The 22,220-nt window shown below is 48.0% G+C and overlaps 2 protein-coding genes across 4 annotated transcripts in view; both read right to left on the reverse strand.

The window, feature by feature from the left end:
• Window positions 1–4,029, reverse strand: part of PPIL2 (peptidylprolyl isomerase like 2) — a 117,340-nt gene extending 113,311 nt beyond the window's left edge. Inside the window, exons 1-4 of the mRNA XM_064168356.1 lie at window positions 3,862–4,029; window positions 3,682–3,731; window positions 2,444–2,489; window positions 38–100 (exon numbers count right to left, since the gene is read on the reverse strand). Of these exons, the coding sequence (XP_064024426.1) occupies window positions 38–100; window positions 2,444–2,489; window positions 3,682–3,731; window positions 3,862–3,893 (191 nt within the window). The 5' untranslated portion in view covers window positions 3,894–4,029. The remainder of the gene's footprint in view (window positions 1–37; window positions 101–2,443; window positions 2,490–3,681; window positions 3,732–3,861) is intronic.
• A 4,260-nt stretch (window positions 4,030–8,289) lies between these two features.
• The window catches only part of LOC135189004 (protein HIRA), a 47,826-nt gene continuing 33,895 nt past the window's right edge, over window positions 8,290–22,220 (reverse strand). For all 3 annotated transcript variants that reach the window (XM_064168901.1, XM_064168902.1, XM_064168903.1), the window contains exons 18-25: window positions 21,356–21,504; window positions 20,687–20,848; window positions 19,513–19,571; window positions 18,146–18,251; window positions 16,229–16,351; window positions 13,610–13,773; window positions 10,705–10,793; window positions 8,290–9,110 (exon numbers count right to left, since the gene is read on the reverse strand). In XM_064168901.1, coding sequence (XP_064024971.1) covers window positions 8,994–9,110; window positions 10,705–10,793; window positions 13,610–13,773; window positions 16,229–16,351; window positions 18,146–18,251; window positions 19,513–19,571; window positions 20,687–20,848; window positions 21,356–21,504 — 969 coding nt within the window. In that variant the 3' untranslated portion in view covers window positions 8,290–8,993. The remainder of the gene's footprint in view (window positions 9,111–10,704; window positions 10,794–13,609; window positions 13,774–16,228; window positions 16,352–18,145; window positions 18,252–19,512; window positions 19,572–20,686; window positions 20,849–21,355; window positions 21,505–22,220) is intronic.

The raw sequence follows: 22,220 nt of genomic DNA on the forward strand, positions 1-22,220 counted from the left end.
ACACAAAACACAAAGCTAAACAGAGAGAAGAACTTACAGTATATCAAAGACTGTCCCATCAGGTGTGCAAACTGGGTATTCAAATGGCTGCAGAGACAAACTGGAAACAAAAAGCACACTTTTTTTTAGCAAAATCAAGTGCAAATCATGATGGTAGAAGCAAACAACATTTTTGCTGATTCTCTTGCACATGAAAGTAAGAGCTACAGCAATGACAATATTAAGTGGCTGCCAGTGCCTTCTACCTGATCCTACGTAAATTATGTTTAAAACAAAACCCATGCAAGGAACTGGAGCAGCTCAGTGACATGCAGCTGCCTGCACTCACAGCCACGGAGCCACACAATGCTGTAATGCTCTCCAGCCTGGTTCCATTGCCATGTTGGGCCTCACCAGCATAAAAGATCATAGAATGGTTTAGGTTAGAAGGGACCTCAAAACTCATCTAGTTCCAACCCCGTGCCATAGGGGCAGGGATACCTGCCACTAGAACAGGTTGCTCAAGGTCTCATCTAACCTGGCCTTAAACACCTCCAGGGAGGGAGCGTCCATAACCTCCCTGGGCAACCCATTCCAGTGTCTCACCACCCTCACTCTAAAGAACTTTATCCTAACCTCTAGTTTAAATCTCCCCTCTGCTGGTTTAAACTCATTACCCCTTGTCCTGTCATTACAAGTTCTTGTCAGTAGTCCCTCCCCAGCCCTCCTGTAGACCCCCTTCAGATGCTGGAAAGATACTACAAGGTCTCCTCAAAGCCTTCTCTTCTCCAGGCTGCAGAGCCCCAACTTTGATAGCCTGTCCTCATAGCAGAGCTGCTCCAGCCCTCTGAGCATCCTCATGATCTCCTCTGGACTCGCTCCAACAGTTCCATATCCTTCTTGTGCTGGGGATTCCAGAACTGCTGGACACAGTACTCCAGGTGAGGTCTCAGGAGAGCAGAGTAAAAGGGGAAGAATCACCTCCCTTGCCCTGCTGACCACACTTCTCTTGCAGGAACCCAGCACACAGTTGCTGTCTGGGCTGTGCATGCACACTGCTGGCTCATAAATCATAGAATCAACCAGGTTGGAAGCTCATCCAGTCCAACCTAGCACCCAGCTCTATTCAGTCAACTAGACCACGGCACTAAGTGCCTCATCCAGGCTCCTCTTCAACACCTCCAGGGACGGTGCCTCCACCACCTCCCTGGGCAGCCCATTCCAACGCCAATCACTCTCTCTTTGAAGAACTTCTTCCTAACATCCAGCTCCTGTTGAGCTTTTCATCACCCCAGACCCCCAAGTCCTTTTCCTCAGGGCTGCTTTCAGCCATTCACCACCCACCCTGTATTTGCGCTTGGGATTATGCCGACCCAGGTGCAGGATCTTACACTTGGCTTTGTTGAATGTCATGGGGTTGGCCTGGACCCACCTCTCCAGCCTGTCCAGCTCCCTCTGGATGGTATCCCTGTCCTCTTGCAAGTGGACTGTGCTTCAAGCAGAAACCCTCGATGTTTGCACTGAGATGGGCTAGGAGGTAACCGCAACCACATTCAGCAGCTCCTTTAAGGGACTAACCCACTTTGAGTAACACCCTTGTTCACTCCAGAACCTGAAGCAGTAAATTCTAAACACAAAAAGTCAGCATAAATATTCCTTCCATCTACCTAACCATTGCCTCAGAGAGATGAGTGACTGACCAAATATATTCTGAGCAAGGAAATTCAAGTCCTGAGCACACAAATTTGAAAGACTGGAATGTCTGTCTACAGCTATCCGAAAAGATGGTGTGGAGAGGCTGCTGCTGGAAGCTTCTCACAGGTAAACAGTGACAGAACAAGAGGGAACAGACTCGAGCTGTGACTGGGTAGCTTTAGACTGGACATTGGAAAAATGTTTTTAACAGCAAGAGTGGTCAGGCACTGGAATGGGCTGCCCAGGGAGGTGGTGAAGTCACCAACCCTGGAGGTGTTTGAAAGTCATTTGGATGTGGTACTTGGGGATATGGTAGAAGGTGAACCTTGCAGAGCAGGGATATCAGTGGGACTTGGTGATCCTGAAGGGCTTTTCCAACCTGAATGTTTTCTGTGATTCCATACACAATAATCACTCTGAATTATTTTACCACTTGTGTATTCTTGCAACTAACAGCTCCAACCTCTGCAAACACTCACCACATATCTTTTAAGTTCTGAGGCCTTGAGCAACCTGCTTTAGCAAGAGATGTCCCTGACTGTTCCAACCCTGTGAGGGGCTGGAACTAGATGATCTTTGAGGTCCCTTGCAACCTAAACCATTCTATGATTCTTAAAGATCTATTCTTGCTGCATTACTATTGTAGCAGACCCCAGTTAAGCAACTACCTTGGAAGAGTTTGGCTTCAGTAATATTCCAGTGTTAAGAGTCTCATTAACAATGTTATCATACATCACTGAATTACAATAAAGTAAATTTGCTGTCTTACCTGCAGTGATCAAATGACAGACGTCTAAAATTAGTTTGTGGAAGGTCTGTTTGGAGGGGAGGAAAAAAAACACCATGGAATTTGAGTAAATACATAGTATCCTAAGGAACAGAGAAACATTTGGAAGTTCCACTTTGATACAGGCACAGTAGCAACACACTTCAACTTTGCAAAAGCATAACTAACATTGAATTGAGCCTGCAAAGCACCAGAAGGCTCCTCAGCTACAATTACAGTCAGAAAAAAACCAACCCAGAGCTCTGACTGACAGCACAGAATCATAGAATCAACCAGGTTGGAAGAGACCTCCAAGATCATCCAGGCCAACCTAGCACCCAGCCCTAGCCAGTCAACCAGACCATGGCACTAAGTGCCTCAGCCAGGCTTTGCTTCAACACCTCCAGGGACGGTGCCTCCACCACCTCCCTGGGCAGCCCATTCCAATGCCAATCACTCTCTCTGCCAACAACTTCCTCCTAACATCCAGCCTAGACTTTCCCCGGCACAACTTGAGGCTGGGTCCCCTTGTTCTGTTGCTGGTTGCCTGGGAGAAGAGACCAACCCCACCTGGCTACAGCCTCCCTGCAGGTAGTTGTAGACAACTGAGGTTAAATGTGAAAATTCACTCCTCTTCATACTGCAGCACCCAGAACTGGACCCAGTACTCAAAGTGCAGCCTCACCAGTGCAGATTACAAGGGGACAATCACCTCTGTGGTCCCGATGGCCACACTCTGGCTGATGCAGGCCAGGATGTCACTGGCCTGCTTGGCCCCTCGGGCACACTGCTGGCTCACGTTCAGCCGCTTATCAACACCCCCCGGTCAGTTTCTGCCCAGCAGCTTCTCAGCCGCTCAGCCCCAAGCCTGTAGCACCCACAGGGCTGTCCTTACCCAGGTGCAGGAGTCGCGCACTTGGCCTGCTGAAGTCCATGTGGGTTGGCCTCAGGCCATGATCCAGCCGGGCCAGAGGGAGCTACCCTGCAGCAGATCAACACTTCCACCTAAGCTGGCGTCATGTGCAAACTTACGCGGGGTGCTCTCAGTCTCCTCGCCAAGACCACTGCTGAAGACGTTAAACAGCAGCGGCCCAGCCCTGCGCCGCGGGGCACACCGCCTCTGACCGGCTACCGCTCGCTAGGCCCGGCCACCCGCCAGGCTTTGACCCAGCGCAGCGCACGCCCGCCCAGGCCATTGAACGAGCACACCGCAGTCAGGGGCAGTCCCACTCACTCCGTACCTGCTTTCTTGCCCCCGTAGAACTGCGTGTACTCAGCGCATGTGATGTACCTGCCGAGACAGAGGAGCGGGCTCACTAACGGGCGCCCGCAGCCCTCCGCGCCCGCTCCGCGCAGCCCGCAGACACCCGGCCTCCCTCTTCCCGTCCCGCCAGTCCGTCCCCCCGCACGACCCCGCTCACATCTTATCCTTCTGGTGCTGCCTCTTCCCCATGGCGGCGGCTGCTCAGCGCGGGCACCTCCGGGAAGCGCCTCCCTGCGGCCCGCCGCGCTCTTCCGGGACGGGTGCGCGGCCAAAGCCGCTCCGCGGGAACTCGGGCAGCGGGCGGCGTTCCGGGCTGGGCGGGCGGCGGTCCGGGCTGGCGGGAGGCGTTCCGGGCTGGGCGGGCGGCGGTCCGGGCTGGCGGGAGGCGTTCCGGGCTGGGCGGGAGGCGGTCCGGGCTGGCGGGCGGCGGTCCGGGCTGGCGGGAGGCGTTCCGGGCTCGGCGGGCGGCGGTCCGGGCTGGCGGGAGGCGTTCCGGGCTCGGCGGGCGGCGGTCCGGGCTGGCGGGAGGCGTTCCGGGCTCGGCGGGCGGCGGTCCGGGCTGGCGGGCGGCGGTCCGGGCTCGGCGGGCGGCGGTCCGGGCTGGCGGGCGGCGGTCCGGGCTGGGCGGGCGGCGGTCCGGGCTGGCGGGCGGCGGTCCGGGCTTGCGGGCGGCAGCACGGGAGCTGCCGGCAGGATGGGGCACTCACGGGAGCTGAGGTGCGGCCTGGAGACGAGCCTGTGCCCTAGCGCTTGGTGCCCAGCTAGATCTAACGTTACTCCGGTTTCAGCTCTCGCTCCGATGGGCCCTTCCTCACCGGCCGGGGCAAGAGCGCCAGGGAAGAGCTGAGGGAGCCTTGGTAGGTGTGCTCTGTCCAGCTGTCCCAGTGACCATGTCGAATCCGCCGTCTGATGCTCCCCTGTCCCTGCTCAGGACACTGCCCGACCTGCCTGCACCGAAGCGTTGGGCACAGACACGGCCCGACCTGCCTGCACCGAAGCGATGGGCACAGACACTGCCCGACCTGCCTGCACCGAAGCGATGGGCACAGACACTGCCCGACCTGCCTGCACCGAAGCGATGGGCACAGACACGGCCCGGCCTGCCTGCACCGAAGCGATGGGCACAGACACTACCCGACCTGCCTGCACCGAAGCGATGGGCACAGACACTGCCCGACCTGCCTGCACCGAAGCGATGGGCACAGACACGGCCCGTCCTGCCTGCACCGAAGCGATGGGCACAGACACTACCCGACCTGCCTGCACCGAAGCGATGGGCACAGGCACGACCCGACCTGCCTGCACCGAAGCGATGGGCACAGACACTGCCCGACCTGCCTGCACCGAAGCGATGGGCACAGACACGGCCCGGCCTGCCTGCACCGAAGCGATGGGCACAGACACTACCCGACCTGCCTGCACCGAAGCGATGGGCACAGGCACGACCCGACCTGCCTGCACCGAAGCGATGGGCACAGGCACGACCCGACCTGCCTGCACCGAAGCGATGGGCACAGACACGACCCGACCTGCCTGCACCGAAGCGATGGGCACAGACACGGCCCCACCTGCCTGCACCGAAGCGATGGGCACAGACACTACCCGACCTGCCTGCACCGAAGCGATGGGCACAGACACTGCCCGACCTGCCTGCACCGAAGCGATGGGCACAGACACGGCCCGGCCTGCCTGCACCGAAGCGATGGGCACAGACACCGCCCGACCTGCTTGCACCGAAGCGATGGGCACAGACACGACCTGAACTGCCTGCACCGAAGCGATGGGCACAGACACGACCCGACCTGCCTGCACCGAAGCGTTGGCCGGCACGACCTGGGAGGCGATCGTCCGCCTGTACCCGGCACTGATGAGGCCACACCTTGGTGGCAAGCGACAGGAGCGGAGGAAATGGTTTCAAGCTGTAGCAGGGGAGGTTCAGCCTGGATGTTAGGAGATATTTCTTCGCAGAAAGGGCTCTCAAACCTTGGAATGGTCAGCCCAGGGCAGGGCTGGAGCCACCCCCCGTAGATCTGGTGCTTAGGGTTTAGTGTTAAGCCTTCAGTATGGGGTCGAGGGTTGGACTGGATGAGCTTTGAGGTCTCTTCCAAGGGGAAGTTTTCTGTGATTCTGTGTTTTGCTGCAGGGTTCCTTTGGTAAGGTAAAGCAGCCTTAGAGGGAGCTTGCACAGCCCTCAGCTGTAGTTAGATGATGTTGAGTGTAGGCAGAAAATTATAAAATAGCCAACTTAAGAAAAAAATTAATTTAAATATGTTTTGTGCCTGGGGTTTATGTTTGTGTTCTTCACCTGCCAGGCAGCGTCAGAACTTCCCAAGAAAAAGTGACTAAGCTGGTGAGAGGCCTGGAGCACAGCCCTGTGAGGAGAGGCTGAGGGAGCTGGGGGTGTGCAGCCTGCAGCAGAGGAGGCTCAGGGCAGAGCTCATTGCTCTCTACAACTATCTGAAGGGAGGTTGTAGCCAGGTGGGGTTGGGCTCTTCTCCCAGGCAGCCAGCAACAGAACAAGGGGACACAGTCTCAAGTCTTGCCAGGGGAGATATAGGCTTGATATTAGAAGGAAGTTCTTGACAGAGAGCGTGATTGGCATTGGAATGGGCTGCCCAGGGAGGTGGTGGAGGCACCGTCCCTGGGGGTCTTCAAGAAAAGCCTGGATGAGGCACTTAGTGCCATGGTCTAGTTGACTGGCTAGGGCTGGGTGCTAGGTTGGACTGGATGATCTTGGAGCTCTCTTCCACTCTGGTTGATGCTATGAAGACAGCTCTTCCTAAAATGCACTTTGGCATCTCTTCAAGCACTTCATTACAAAGAACTGACTTTCCCTCAGCTAGCTACCTTAGGTCCTACTAAACAGCATTCAGGACTGGTATGAACAGCACATGACCAAATAGAGGGTGGCCGAAATCAGACATCTTGCCTTTGGCAGGAGGAGATGGGCACCTGTCTGAGCTTTCCCTTTTCAAACACCTCTAAATCTATCCACGTTTCTTTGCTCTTTCCTTGTTAAAACATCACCCTAGCAGCTGCCTAGACAGAGCAGGCTGAGTGCTGTGCCTGGCTTTGGGCTGGCCCCCTTGTTTCCCCACCACACAGGGCCCAGCTCCCGTTTAATCGCTTCGATGGATTTCTTGAGCACAACCTGATGCAGTTGAAGATGTTCCTGCTTATTGCAGGAGGCTCACACTAGATGACCATCAAAGGTCCCTTCCAACCCAAACCATTCCATGATACAGTGGGTTGGTGATTCTGTCCTGGTGAATGTGCCTGTTCCCATGAGTGTAGACTGTGTGGCAGCAGCATGAATCATTCGCAGCGCTACACCACCTGGCTGGCACAGTATTAAAGTGCTTGGACTCCTGGCTGGGGGAAGTCGACTGGCTCCCCTTAGAACCTTCCTTATCTCCACCAGCTACGTGCAGAATCAAACTCTGCTATCACTACACATCTCACTACTTGTTGAAATCTCAGTGATGCCACACTGAAGAGTAGCTGCTAAATTAGTTGGGTTTATTGCTCTTCAAGACACTTCTGCCAGCACGTACATGAGATTGCTGTACAAAGAAGTAATCCAGCATGTACTTGGTCTGCCAGTTGAATACAGGAGACAACAAAGCCCTCCAGCTATGGGGGTTTGTTGCCTTAAAGAACACGTCCTTCCCTCTAGGATCCAGACAACTACGTAACCACAGAACCACTTCTCTGGAGAAGGTCAGTCCCCTTCAGCCGAAGTCCACAGGAGCACAGCTAGTCCTTGTTCTGGCTGAGGATGAAAGACATTGTTTCTGCTCAAAGCTTAGGGGAGAAACAGCCCTTTTATAAGGGTTCAAATACACTTAAGTCATTTCAGTATTAATTTTCTTACTCAAAAGCATCTCAAAGTAAGGCAATAAATGGAGGCACACCTGAATACTTGGGTCCCGGAAAGCACACACACATACATGTGCTTCTTTCCCAGCACCAAACATGCTTTGGGAAAGAAAACAAGTTGATTGATCTGGTTTCAGTGGAATTCCAGAACCACTCCACAGGTGAACTGCTGGCAGGGCACCAGCACTACTTTGCTATTACAAAATGCCATGCAAGGAGCATGGCTTTAACTGCACAAAGCACATTTCTTGTTGCAGCGCTGAGCGCGTTCGGCCTGGGGAGTCCGTTTCACTTGGTGCTGCCCAAGATAATGAGCACTCCCACACACCTCCTGCCCCCTTAGCTGAGATGTGGATCCAAGAGGAAACTTTTTAGCTGGTCTAGGGAGAACACAAGGACTTGTCTGATCATGCTTGCAGAGGAAAGATCATCCAAGCAGTGCTATTTATTTCTAGACACATTAACATGATTCAGCCTGCGTTGACATTGCTGGAGATGCCTGAGCCCTTTGCAATAATTCAAGACCATGTTCTTGATGTTTGTTTTTTAAACCAATGCAATGTTCATTTATTTCTGTACTTACAAAAAGAGCCACCCCATTGTATCCCACCCCCTTTTCCCCCCACCCCCCTCCCCAAAAAAAAAAAGCCTTTTACAAACATTTAAAAATTAAAAAACCAGATGATGACAGGTTAATTTGGTAGAATTATTTTGAAACATAGCTTTTGTAATTAAGAGTTAAATTTCCTACAAGATGACTTTGTAGAGAGCCTGATTATTGGCCAAATAAAATTCCATATCACAAGTTAGCAAATTCTAGTACAAAAATAGTCCATGTGTTAGAACAGCCTCTTCTTATTCTTATATTCACAGGAAAGAGTCTATTGGCTGCATAATACCTTAATATTTATGAAATTTCTTTTTTTTTTTTTAACTTGGCTCATTCATCTAATTTAATATAGTGTTGAGCCTCAATAAATCCTCAGGCAAAAACCCCTAAACAGGGTTAAATATGCTGTTCAGTGTACTCTGAAGTACTGTGCTTTTCACAGGACATCCAAGAAACCCCACAAACAGTTCTCAGCTAGTTTTGATATTAAAATGAGATCCAGATCCAAAAGGACCCCCCCCTGAAGTATATATCCACGACTTTCCACAGAAACAGAGGCCACAGCTTCGATGGTGAAGTTTCACTGGGGCTAACTCATCCACTCATCCCTTCCATGAATCCACTCGTGAGCTTCTTTGAAAACTAAAGCAGGTCACTTCCGAAGCATCCGGGACCCTTACGGCACTGCGCTCTTCAGGAGTGTCCCCACCGGCTGGGCTCTCCCTCCTCTTCTGTCTCTGCTTAATGCTGTCCAGCAGTTTCTCTCGGACCAGGCCCCGCAGGCAAAATCTAGGGAAATGCTACTTGTCTCTCAAGATGTCTAGCTGCTCTTGATACTCTGTGAAAAGCCTCTGGAAGCGGAGGTTCTGTCCAATAACTGGCAGAAGCTCTTTCAATAGTTCTCTCTTTCGTAAACCCTGAAAACAACAACACAGAAGCATCCTCAGAATCATACAATCAGCCAGGTTGGAAGAGACCCCCAAGCTCATCCAGTCCAACCTAGCACCTAGCCCTAGCCAGTCAACCAGACCATGGCACTAAGTGCCTCATCCAGGCTTTGAATGCATTGTTTGATAGCACAAAAACACCTGGCAGAGCTGATGAGCATTCCTGCCTGCCTTCCTGCCTGGACAGGGCTGGGGACTGTTGGCTTCTCACTTTGCTTACGTGACTGACAGACTATAAACTGTCTTTACAGCCATGTACTCACAAAGCTGGGGCAGACTCTGCAGCTACAGACTCCAGGCATGCTCTGGAGAAGGGAAGACATTTCATGAGCCTGCCACTATTCCAAAGCTGCTGCCTGAGGAATGTGGAGGCCTGAGTGGGCAAGCTTGGCTCCATCTGCATGATACTCAAGACAGCACCATAGAATCACAGAATGTCAGGGGCTGGAAGGGACCAAGAAAGCTCATCCAGCCCAACCTTCCTGCCACAGCAGGATCACCTAGACCAAATCACACAGGAACACATCCAGGCAGGTTTTGAATATCTCCAGAGAGGGAGAATTCACAGCTCTCCTGGGCAAACTGTTCCAGGGTTCTGTCACCCTCACAGTGAAAAAAATTCCTCCTCATGTTTATATGAAACTTCCTCTGCCTCAGCTTCCACCCATTGCCCCTTGTCCTGTCATCAGGCATCACCCAGCAGAGCCTGGCTCCAGCCTCCAGGCACTCACCTTTACATCTTTAGAAACACTGATGAGGTTGCCTCTCAGGCTCCTCTTCTCCAAGCTCAAGAGCCCCAATTCCCTCAGGCTCTCCTCTTAACAGAGATGTTCCATTCCCTTCATCATCTTTGTAGCTCTGTGCTGGACCCTCTCAAGCAGTTCTATGCCCCTCTTGAACTGAGGACCCAGAACTGGACGCAGTACTCCAGGTGTATCCTCATCAGGACAGAGCAGTGGGGGAGGGGAACCTCTCTCGACCTACTAACCACAGCCCTGCTAATATAGCCCAGGATGGCATTGCCCCTCCTGGCCACAAGAGGACACTGCTGGCTCATGGTCCCATCAACAGGACCCCCAGATCCTTTTTCCTTTCACTGCCTTCCAACAGATCAGTCCCTAACTATACTGATCCCTGGGGCTGTTCTTTCCCAGGTGCAAGACTCTACACTCGTCCTTTTGAAGTTTCATTAAATTTCGCCCTGCCCACCCCTGCATCCTGTCCAGGTCTGGCTGAACGGCAGCACAGCCTCCTGGTGTGGCAGCCACTCCATCCAGTCTGGTGTCATCAGCAAGCTTCCTGACACTGCACCAGAGCCCAGACAGGTGGCACTAAGAATTTGTCTACAGCTTCACAGGAAAGGAATACAGGTGCCATGGGTGGGAACCTGCTCATGAGCTTAGAGCAGAGTATGGAAAGGGTTCCAGGATCAGCAAAAATAATTTGTGACTGCTTTTTTTGCCACTAAACTTAATCATATTTTACATTCTATTTTCTATCCAGATTCTGCAACTTCCTTGGGAAACTCTGCCTCATTCTTTATCAAACTATTATCAGCACTTACCATAACTGTTGATTCCCACTGACTTCCAGCTGAGTAATGGACTGGACCCAGTAAATCCTTGCATAATTCTCTCAAACGATATTCAAACCCTGAATATTATCAGAAGAGAAAAGCACATTTGTAAGCATCTCACTGCAGAGACCTACTCCACAACATAGCTGACACCACTCAGAAAGTATCCAGAATGAAAAGTCTTAGCCATTGATTATTGCATATTATTCTTCTAACAACAGATGTCTGAAAAAGACAAGATGATTTTTAAAGGATATATTTTAGAGTTCTCAATGGGTTTATGTTTTCAAAGACACAGCCAACAGTGAGCTACAAGGGCACAGCCAACAGGGAGCTACAAGGGCACAGCCAACAGGGAGCTACATCAGGGAGAAAATCATAGAATCATAGAATCAACCAGGTTGGAAGAGATCTCCAAGATCATCCAGTCCAACCTATCACCCAGCCCTATCCAGTCAACTAGACCATGGCACTAAGTGCCTCATCCAGTCTTTTCTTGAAGACCTCCAGGGATGGTGCCTCCACCACCTCCCTGGGCAGCCCATTCCAATGCCAATCACTCTCTCTGGGAAGAACTTCTTCCTAATATCCAGCCTAGACCTACCCTGGCACAACTTGAGACTGTGTCTCCTTGTTCTATTGCTGGTTGCCTGGGAGAAGAGGCCACCCCCCACCTGGCTACAATGCCCCTTCAGGTAGTTGTAAGACAGTAATAAGATCACCCCTGAGCCTCCTCTTCTCCAGGCTAAACAGGCCCAGCTCCCTCAACCTCTCCTCATAGGTGAGGTAGTTCCTCCAGCTTAAGAGCTGCCCTGATAGCAACCTCGCTTCTCTCTCCTGCAAATACAACAGCTAAGAAACAAACACACACACACAATGGAAAAACTGATAGGCTGACAGCCAGAGAACTAACAGGGAAGAGATATCACAAGAGTTGGAAAGCCACAAATTGGAGACCAGTGAAGTTGGTAGGCTGCATTTTAGTGGCAAAATATGAAGCTGAAAAAAATAGAGCAAGCAGTAGAAAAATAAATGTGACATCCTTCTGCAACTTGAAAATATCAGATGAAGAGGTCTCTCAAACCCTCAGCAAAAGAGCTCATAACAAAGTTAAACCCAGCTATTTTAAAAGATAATACCACACAGGGTCATCAGAAGAGGGAAACTCCCTTGCAAGTCACAGTCATCCTGTCAAGAGCAGCTGGTTAATCAAGGTAGAACAGATGGAATATTTTAATGGACTCGAATTCATTAAATGTTTAAACCATCATAGACATAAAGGGTTGATAATAGGATGTGCCATGGAAAAAAAAATACAGCAGACCTAGAAAAGTAGGGAATCAGTAACACCTGTATGGCAAAGCAGAGCTGGCAGTGACCTCCAGTGCATGCACACACACGAGGCAGTGACATTAGCACAGTGCAAGATGAACCCTGCACACACAACAGAGAGGCTCTCAATTAGTGAAGACATCTGAAAGTGTAACTGTCTCCCTAACATACAACCCATTTGTTGGACATTTTAATTTCAACTTAGGAAGGACAAGAGACTCATGTGCAGTTCATCAAGTTTTCTTGTTAGATAAGGTTGAGGTCAAAGGGCAAGAATTAATGAGCTCAAGTTTAATTCTGCCACCACCTATTAGGAGGGCTAACATGAACCATTTTGTTTTCCTCTGTGTAAAATGATTATGGATGGTGAGCAAAAAGGCTGAATTAATACAATGGGAACTACTAAATTTGGAATGCAGACAAGCAGAGGTACAACAGAGATCTTTATAGAGTCCAAGAAACATAAAGTCATTTGATTAACCTTAGTTAACATAACACCAGAGAGCTTAATCAAATATACAGCAGACACAAGCAACCTCTCTTTTGGATTTCTTTCCTTGCAGAATTTAACTTGTGGTGCTCACTAGCACAGAGTGTTGACATTTGGCAATGTAAGAAAACAGTATAAAGCTGAAGGAACACAGGCAATTGCTCTGCAGCATTATGTACCCAGGTACAAAGTGGCAGAGACTGAGCAGCTCCTCCATTTCACAGCAGGCAGTGATCATCGGTTGGCTGAGGAATGTTATTTGGTTTGCAAGGTGCTGCTGCTTCCTCTGAAACATCTGTAGCTGCTGCCAGATAATGCCTACAATTCACAGATCGTCCTGGGCTGGAAAGGACCCTCAGGTCATCTGTCCAACCTCCTTGCACTCAGTAGGGACACCTCCAGCAAGCTGCCCAGGGCCACATGGAGTCCAGTTTTGAGTGTCTCCATGGATAGGGCCTCAACCACAGCCCTGGGCAGCCTGTTCCAGTATTTTATCACTCTCACTGTGCAGAGCTTCCTTGTGATCTCCCCTGCTCCAGTTTCAAACCATTGCCCTCACACTATCCCCACAGGCCCTCCTAAACAGTCCCTGTTCAGCCTTCCTGTAGGACCTCTTCAGATACTGAAATGTAACTCTGAGGTCTCCCTGGAGCCTTCTCTTCTCCAGGCTGAACAGCCCCAATTCTTTCAGCCTGTATTCATAGGAGGGGTGCTTCAGCCCTCTGATCATCTTTGTGGCCCTCCTCTGAAGCCACTCTAGCTCCATGTGACAGACCACTTGACCTTTTCCACAAGGCAACTGTGAAGTCCACAGATGGCTCTTTCCCCAGACCATGACCTGTTCACACTCAGTGTGACAGAGCAAGGAGGGAGCCCTGAAGGGAGCAAAGGCACTTGAGCAGTTTGTTTTGCTTTATGTAAACAGTGAGACCAGAAGCTAAGTGCTAAAAGGAGGACGTTAAGTGCAATCATACCCACACCCGAGAGGAGCAGAGCATTTGTTACAAGCCCAGCAGAGCTGCAGAGCAGCAGCAGAGCTGCAGAGCAGCAGCAGAGCATGGGAGGCCTCACCTTCATTAACTAGGTACCGTGCATAGATAAGGAGCCAGTGGCGATATTCGTGACTGGATTGGAGCGTAAGTGCTGCTGCTATCTGGTTCTCCAGGTATGCAAGTGTTGTCTCTTGCTGCACTAAATGAGGCATGGAGAATAATCTTGCAGCTTGCCTTCCTGAACTACAAAACCAAAGAATTAGTACCTGGTTATAAGGCTGGAATGGTAAAGAATAGATATTTCAGCAGTATAAGGTAGTCTATCTTTCAGTGTTCACAGCCCAAGCTTTTAATGACAACATAGCAAACTGCCTTCCCCATCATACCATAGCATCCATATCAGAGAATCATCTCATATCACACAATGGCTCAGGTTGGAAGGGACCTCAGAGATCACAGAATCACAGAAACATGCAGGTTGGCAAAGCCCCTCAGGATCACCAAGTCCAATCTAGAGCCCTACTCTGCAAGATTCACCTTAAACCACAGCCCTAAGCACCACACCCAAACCACCCTTAAACACATGCAGGGTGGGTGACTCCACCACCTCCCTGGGCAGCTCATTCCAGTCCCTGACCACTCTCTCTGTGAAAAACTTTTTGCTAATGTCCAATCTAAACCTCCTCAGCCTCAGCTTGAGGTCATTCCCCCTTACTATGTCTCACATGACCTGTCAGATGAGCCCAGCAACAGCCTCTCCACATTGTTCCTTCAGGCAGTTGTAGACAGCAATGAGGTCTCCCCTCAGCCTCTTCTTCCTCAAACTAACCATCCCAAACCCTTCAGCCTCCTCTTCCTCAAACTAACTATCCCAAACTCCCTCAATCTCTCCTCATAACATTTATTCTCCAGGCCCTTCCCCAGCTTTGTTGCCCTCCTCTGGATCCACTCCAGCACCTCCACACCTCTCCTGTACTGCAGTGCCCAAAACTGAACAGATCATCTGCTCCAACCTCCCTGCCATGGGCAGGGACACTTCTCAAACAGACTCAGCTGCTAAAGACCTCATCCAGCCTGGCCTTGAACACTCTGAGGAAGGAGGCATCCATGATGTCCCTGGGCAGCCTATTCCAGCATCTCACCATTCTCATACTGACAAACTTCTTTCTAAGATCCAGCCTAAATTTATTTTCCTTCACCTTAAAACCATCCCCTTGTGCTGTTGCTAGATACTCTAAAGAAAAGCCCCTCTTCACCTTAAAACCGTCCCCTTGAGCTATTGCTAGATACCCTAATGAAAAGCTCCCCTTCATCTTAAAACCATCCCCTTGTGCTGTTGCTAGATACCCTAATGAAAAGCTCCCCTTCACCTTAAAACCATCCCCTTGTGCTGTTGCTAGATACCCTAATGAAAAGCTCCCCTTCATCTTAAAACCATCCCCTTGTGCTGTTGCTAGATACCCTAATGAAAAGCTCCCCTTCACCTTAAAACCATCCCCTTGTGCTGTTGCTAGATACCCTAATGAAAAGCTCCCCTTCATCTTAAAACCATCCCCTTGTGCTGTTGCTAGATACCCTAATGAAAAGCTCCCCTTCACCTTAAAACCATCCCCTTGTGCTGTTGCTAGATACCCTAATGAAAAGCTCCCCTTCACCTTAAAACCATCCCCTCTTGTGCTGTTGCTAGATACCCTAATGAAAAGCTCCCCTTCACCTTAAAACCACCCCCTCTTTTGTTGTTGATAGATACCCTAATGAAAAGCTCCCCTTCACCTTAAAACCATCCCCTCTTGTGCTGGTGCTAGATACCCTAATGAAAAGCTCCCCTTCACCTTAAAACCATCCCCTTGTGCTGTTGCTAGATACCCTAATGAAAAGCTCCCCTTCACCTTAAAACCATCCCCTCTTGTGCTGTTGATAGATACCCTAATGAAAAGCTCCCCTTCACCTTAAAACCATCCCCTTGTGCTGTTGCTAGATACCCTAATGAAAAGCTCCCCTTCACCTTAAAACCATCCCCTCTTGTGCTGGTGCTAGATACCCTAATGAAAAGCTCCCCTTCACCTTAAAACCATCCCCTCTTGTGCTGTTGCAAGATACCCTAATGAAAAGCTCCCCTTCACCTTAAAACCATCCCCTTGTGCTGTTGCTAGATACCCTAATGAAAAGCTCCCCTTCACCTTAAAACCATCCCCTTGTGCTGTTGCTAGATACCCTAATGAAAAGCCCCTCTGCTGTCTTCCTGTAGGATCCCTTCAGGTAACTCAAAATTTCTAGGTCTACTCCAGAAAGCTGGTAAATGAAAAACTGAAGTGCAAATGTAACAAATCAGCAAAACTGAATAGTTTAATCAATCTTGAGGTTCTTTGCAACTTCCTATTCTATGATCAAGATGACATGTACAGAACTATGAAACAATTTACTCCATGTCTTAAGTTCAGGGCATGCTTCCCTGTCCCCTAATAACCTCAAATTAACATTAAGATATAATCTATAAATGTCTAAAGGTTAAAAAAAAAAACAAAACAAAACCAAGCAACCAACAACAACAAAAAAACAACCCAGTGTGAGCTACTGAATTTTGGAGCCATTTAGTATGTTCAGAACTAAGTGACTGATTCAAGCACATGAATAAGTCATAGGAAAAGCCAAAAAGACAGACAAAGATGGTGATCCAAGGAAGCAAGGGAGTGCATACTTTGATGTTCGTCCCTGTATTACAGCTAAGGGCCCAGAACACAGCATGGCTTCTTGGGATGGTAAACTATTCCTGAAGTCTGCACATTGTGCTAGAGAGTCCTGTTTGTCTGAAACAAGATTCCTGGGGAAAAAAAAAGCAAAGAAAAATCAAGTGTGAGGAGAGCAGGCAGCAATGTTAGGGGATGCAGCTGTGTTCTGCCTCAATGCCCCACCTGGGCTTTCACAGATAACCAACAAAACTATCACCAAGGTTCTCAGGAATTCCATGGGCCTCAACTACTCTCACTCTGTTACCAAATTCTGCTCGTGCTGCCAGGGAAATGGCCCTTCACAACATTAATTATGGAATACAATTTAGCAGTAGTTTTGAAGGCACTGAAATTTCTACTTGTTATTTTGTGTCTCATGAGAAGTCATGTTCACTCTGGTCTGCGTCTCTGGGGCATAGGTAATGACTTGGGCATGAAGAGCTTGATTTTTACCTCACCCACCAGACAAGCCAGCACAGCTCACACATGTTGACAATCTCTCTGTACATTACAGCTGTTCCTTCACACAGAGTTGACAGTTACAGCTGGCATTTCCACACCTAATCACGGGTATCATTTTCACTGGTTTGAGATGCCAAGGGAATCAGCAGCCTAAGCTGACACTAAGTTTAGACCTTGGGAAAGCTCAAAGGTAAAATGGCAAAACTCTTTGAAACACCCTTTAATGCTTTATCATGTTTGAATGTGATGAGTAAAGGGCTTGCTCTTTTACAGATGTCCAAAGCTGTGGTACAAACTAAGAGATGACAGCAGATTCAGAAGCATGCCTGAGAGCCTGCCCTTGGCTCCTGACTGGCTGTGAAAAATCCTGCATGGGTTCTCAGTTTAACTGAAGGAGAAATAAGGTGGGGTTTGGGTTTTCTTTATTTTAGAGAAGATTCACAGCAAGCAGCTGACTAATAGCTATTATGCTAAGGAGCAGTGAAAACAACAATGCTCATTACACTAAATGAAATCATTATGTTAGGGCTGCAACAGTTTTTTTCCTCAGCAAGACAACAGAGAAACAATTTGGAAAGGACACTACAAGTAGTTTAACCATGGAAGCTTTTGTATGGGAACTTATGCCCTTGGCAGGAGGAAAAGTATCCATGGGGAAAGCCCTTTTGCTACCAATATGACTCTTCTGTAGCCTTACTTTATGGTTAGGACATCAGTAATGACTCTTCCATGCCAATTCTAAGGGGCACATTGATTTTTTTCCTTCCATCCCTACCTGACTTACTATCTTTATTAAACTTTCACATCCTGGAGGCAAAGAGCTCTCAAAACTGGCTCAGCATCAAATAGAAAAAAAAAATAATATGAAGGAATGATGAGGACTGGATAAAGGCAGGCACATACACATTTAAGATTGGAGTGCTCTTATTTGCTCTGGAAACTGAGCAAAACCACTGTAACATGTCTGAGCTGCCAAGAAACTCTGAAAATTGTTTGGACAAATGTTCCAGAACTGCATTCCCCTTCACATAAATCTACCCTTACATTTCACTTCTTTAATCATTGCCAACTGTTTAACAGATTCAGCTGAGGTACATCAGCAAAAATAATATCTAGATGCAAGTTAATAAATGAAAAAGTATGCACTGTGTAGGAAAAAGTGGTTAACTAAGCTGTAGTTTAACTTCCTTATTTTCAGTAGTTACTTTTAACATAACAGATCAGAATATGAGTAAAGAGTAAAATCTGGGCACAGTAAAAATATCAGAGTGAAGCTTAGACATCCAATAATGAACCAGAGCAAAAAACTAAGGCTGGGATGTGACCTTACTCAGACTAACCCTCACACGGAGGAGTGAAACAGTGAATCAGAATCCATCACAATTCAGCTAAGTTGTAAAAGCAGGAAGCAGTAACTAACTCACCATGTGGAAAGAGAAGGATTAAAACAGTATGCCTTGCCATCAGACATGCTCATTACAGGTATGCCATGCTGTGTCAGCAAGATCTGAGAGACAGTTGCATCACTTCCTGCAAGGTGAATCAGACCAAAGTATTTGAGTCTTGCATAGCATTCAGCGTGGTAAAAAACTGCTATCCACCATTAATTATCACACACAGCAACCAATGGAAAAGGCTTCAGTCAGTGGTATTGTGAAGGGCTGACAGGAAGGTCAGGACACAAGGCAGAGAAGGTAACAGAGCACTGGAGCAGGCTGTCCAGAGAAGCTCTGGAGTCTCCTTCTCTGGAGACATGGATGTGTTCCTGTGTGGCCTGCCCTAGGTGATCCTGATCTGGCAGGGGGACTGGACTGGATGCTTTCTCAAGGTGCCTTCCAACCCCTAACATTCTGTAAGCATCAGGCTGAGTGCAGTGGCATTAAAATCACTCTTTTGTAAAACACATCACTTGATGCTGCAATTTACACTGCACAGAGGCTTTCTTGGCTCCACGTACAGGCAACAATACCCAGGACCCTCTGCCCTATCCTCTGTAAGAAGCTCTTTTCTTGCCTTTTGCCCAACTAAGTTAAAGTTCTACAACTCTGCACACTTGGAAAGGTGTGCTCTCCAAGAATGCAGTATAAAGACTCTCAGTATATTGCAAGCCCAGAGCCTGTGCATGCAACAACTAATGAAGACGTCTGTAAACTGCTACTACAACTACTTCAGGCAGTTTTGGTGAGCATGAGTTGAAGCTAAAAGTGAAGGCCAAATGCTCTGAGACACTGGCTTTTTTTGGTAATTTGGTTGATGCCAGATACTGGCACTTCCAGAAACTGAAGGATTGCATCAATGAATCAGAAGATAATCAACTGCTCTTCTTTATTAAGATAACATGCAAAGCACAAGCAGAGAAACTGCTGTAATAGCAGATTTACATTAAAAACTTCAGTTTATGATCACAGGATGTTAGGGGTTGGAAGGGACCCAAGGAGATCATCAAGTCCAACAACCCCCTTTCCAGAGCAGGACAATGCTATCTAACACAGATCACAGAGGAACACATCCAGACAGGCCTTGAAAGGCTCCACAGAAGATCTTCACAACACTGTTTTCATATTCAGAAGCAAGCCCACAGTATCTTGTACAAGTCTGCTTCCCACTGATATTCACATCTTGGTTACTTCTACCATATTTCAACACTGCAAATGACTTGCCTTTGTGACATCAACAACGAAGGAAGAATATTTGGTTTGGCTTTTCAGGTTTTGTATAATTACAGCATAACCCTAAAGGACACAAAAGAGGTTGGCTCAAAGGATGGTAACTCAATGACCCTTTTTATTACCTGAAAATATTGTTTGCAAAGACTCATCTCTAACGATGGCTGTCTGCTTGTGAACATCCCTGAAAGAGACAAAAGGAGAGATCTGCAGTTTAGAAACAACTGAAAGCTCAAAAATGATTTCACAAATGAAGTTCTTCACAACAAAGTGAGGGTTCTGGGGAGAAGTTTGCTTTTTTGTTTGTTTGTTTTGACATTTTCTTCATTGTTTCAACAGAATTATTTTGGCAAACTCGAACACTTTGCAGCAGAAGTCAACAGCAGAGGACAACTCTCATGGCTTCCAATAAGCAAACCTGGCTACAGCTAAGCAAATATTGAGGATCTAAATAACTCCTTTAGGAGCTCTGAACTGTAGGAGACATTAGACTAAATTCAACCACCACAAACAAGTAGTGCAGTTTTTCTCTTGGTATCTCAAAGATGACTGCAGCAGTGTAACTCAAGTAGTTCACTGGCTAAGTATGATGGAAGTTAGAAATTCCCACATTTCTCCTTTCCGCCCCTTCAATCCATTCTATACACAGAGTAAGTGTATCCAAGGGATTTTGTTTTCAAATAGAATCACAGAATCAACCAGGTTGGAAGAGATCTCCAAGATCATCCAGTCCAACCTAGCACCCAGCCCGAGTCAATCAACCAGACTATGGCACTAAGTGCTCCACTCAGGCTTTGCTTCAACACCTCCTGGGATGGTGACTCCACCACCTCCCTGGGCAGCCCATTCCAATGTCACTCACTCTCTCTGCCAACAACTTCCTCCTAACATCCAGCCTAGACCTGTCCTGGCACAGCTTGAGACTGTGTCCCCTTGTTCTGTTGCTGGTTGCATGGCAGAAGAAACCAACCCCACCTGGCTACAGCCTCCCTTCAGGGAGTTGTAGACAGCAATGAGGTCCCCCCTGAGCCTCCTCTTCTCGAGGCTAAACAACCCCAGCAAATAGTAAGACAGTAAATAGTAACTTTTGGTTGATCCTTCTAGAGTCAAAATCAGTTTTATGGACTGTCCTAGAACAGAGAAGCAGCAGGAGTCGAGTCCTGCCCAGCTAACTCTGCACTACATGCAAAAGTGGACTTGCGTTCAGCCGCGTTGTGGTTTAAGTGCGAGTCTCAACGGAACTGTATTGACACAAGTGAACAATTAACCCACAAAAAGCAGCCCAGACTGCTTACTTACCAAACAGAGAGCGTAGCAGCAGTGGTGAGAGCCATGATGTAAGAACCTGTGCAATGTAGGGTGGAAATGGGTGTATTCAGTACTATAGGAGGAAGAAGGCGACGACCACAAGCTGAAAATACGGACAAGGTTCGTTTCTCACAGGCTACACTTACAATCTCACTAAAAAATAACAGATCAAAAAGAAACACTTACATTTGGTCAAATGCAAGCAGTAGAAAGCCAGACTCATTTAAGTTAGCATACACCTTGGGCTAACTCTCACAAAGGTACTACAGCTTTTAGAAAAAGTCCTGGGTACAAAAAGGAGAGGTCAAAGCCTAAATATATTATACAAATAAAGTGCCTTGCATGCCTCCTTAATTTGATGAGAGCTCTGATGGTGTAAGGAGGTGGCAAGAGAAGGTCTGCAGGCACAGAGAGGATCTTTTATCAGACTGAGGGAAATGTCAGCAAAGCATTTTGGTATATATAAGTCCTTCTTTGGATCTCGACATGGCTTGGGCTTCAGAAAAACACTTTAAAACTCTTAGTTGGAACTAAACAAGGTGAGGAGCAGCAAACCAGAGAGCTACTACTTATTTGTGAAGATGGGGGTTTAGGAGCAAATAACTTCCTGTAAAGTGTATTTCTGTGCCCCTAAAAATGTCTTCTGGCCTTCTCTCTTACCAGCTTCCTGCTGCAGTGAGAATTCGACTGGTGAGGACTGTCTCCCATTCCTTTCCTTCTCGATTACACTTTAACCTGCTCAGCTTTGAACCTCCTACTGTGGTCATTTCATTCTCCACTTCAAGGTACATGGATGGATCTGAACTTACCTGAAATATAAAACACCAAGATGAGTTTTGGAAGAGGAAAAAGAACTACTCAAAAAAGCAGCAAGCACTATTAGATTTAAATCAAGGTTGTCTTTAAGCTTAGATTTAAGTATGGCATTATCTGTTTAAAGTGGCCTCAAAATATTCTGTGGTACTTCAAAAGAAGCAGACCTCTTAAAATCAGTCTTGGCTAGAACAAAAATAATTTCTCTGTATTTGAAGCACAAGAATAAAGAAAGGTTGTGCTAGTCTGTGCCCCCTAATTAGGGGCACCAGATCAAGTCTAGATGTGCCCAGTCTCCCTTACCCTTGCAATTAGAACCAGACTGCCACGGCCTAAACAGAGAACTTCTTTCCAAAATACCTAAAGCAAAGCCACTTGCCAGCCTCTTCAGATGTGGAGCACCTCCAGAGAGCTCTGAAAAGACTTGTTTGGTTTTTTTCTCTTCAGCAGCATACTACCATCACAGCTCTAAAAATGCAACAGTTACTCCCATCAGAGACTCTTATCTTTATGACAGTTGGGTTAACCAGGAGGATGATGGAAGAACCAGAGGGATCTCTCTGAAGTTTAACTAGTTCAGAAGTGTCCTATTTTTATCCAATTTGCTTTTAACTTTTGCTATATAGACAAATTCTTAGAGATATCCACAGGGAGATTGAGGCACCCTCAGCATGTTTGCAGGTGATAGCAAGCAGAGTGGTACAGCTGATAA

This window comes from Pogoniulus pusillus, chromosome 30 (assembly GCF_015220805.1).
Source record: "Pogoniulus pusillus isolate bPogPus1 chromosome 30, bPogPus1.pri, whole genome shotgun sequence".
In the NCBI taxonomy this organism is placed as follows: Eukaryota; Metazoa; Chordata; class Aves; order Piciformes; family Lybiidae; genus Pogoniulus; species Pogoniulus pusillus.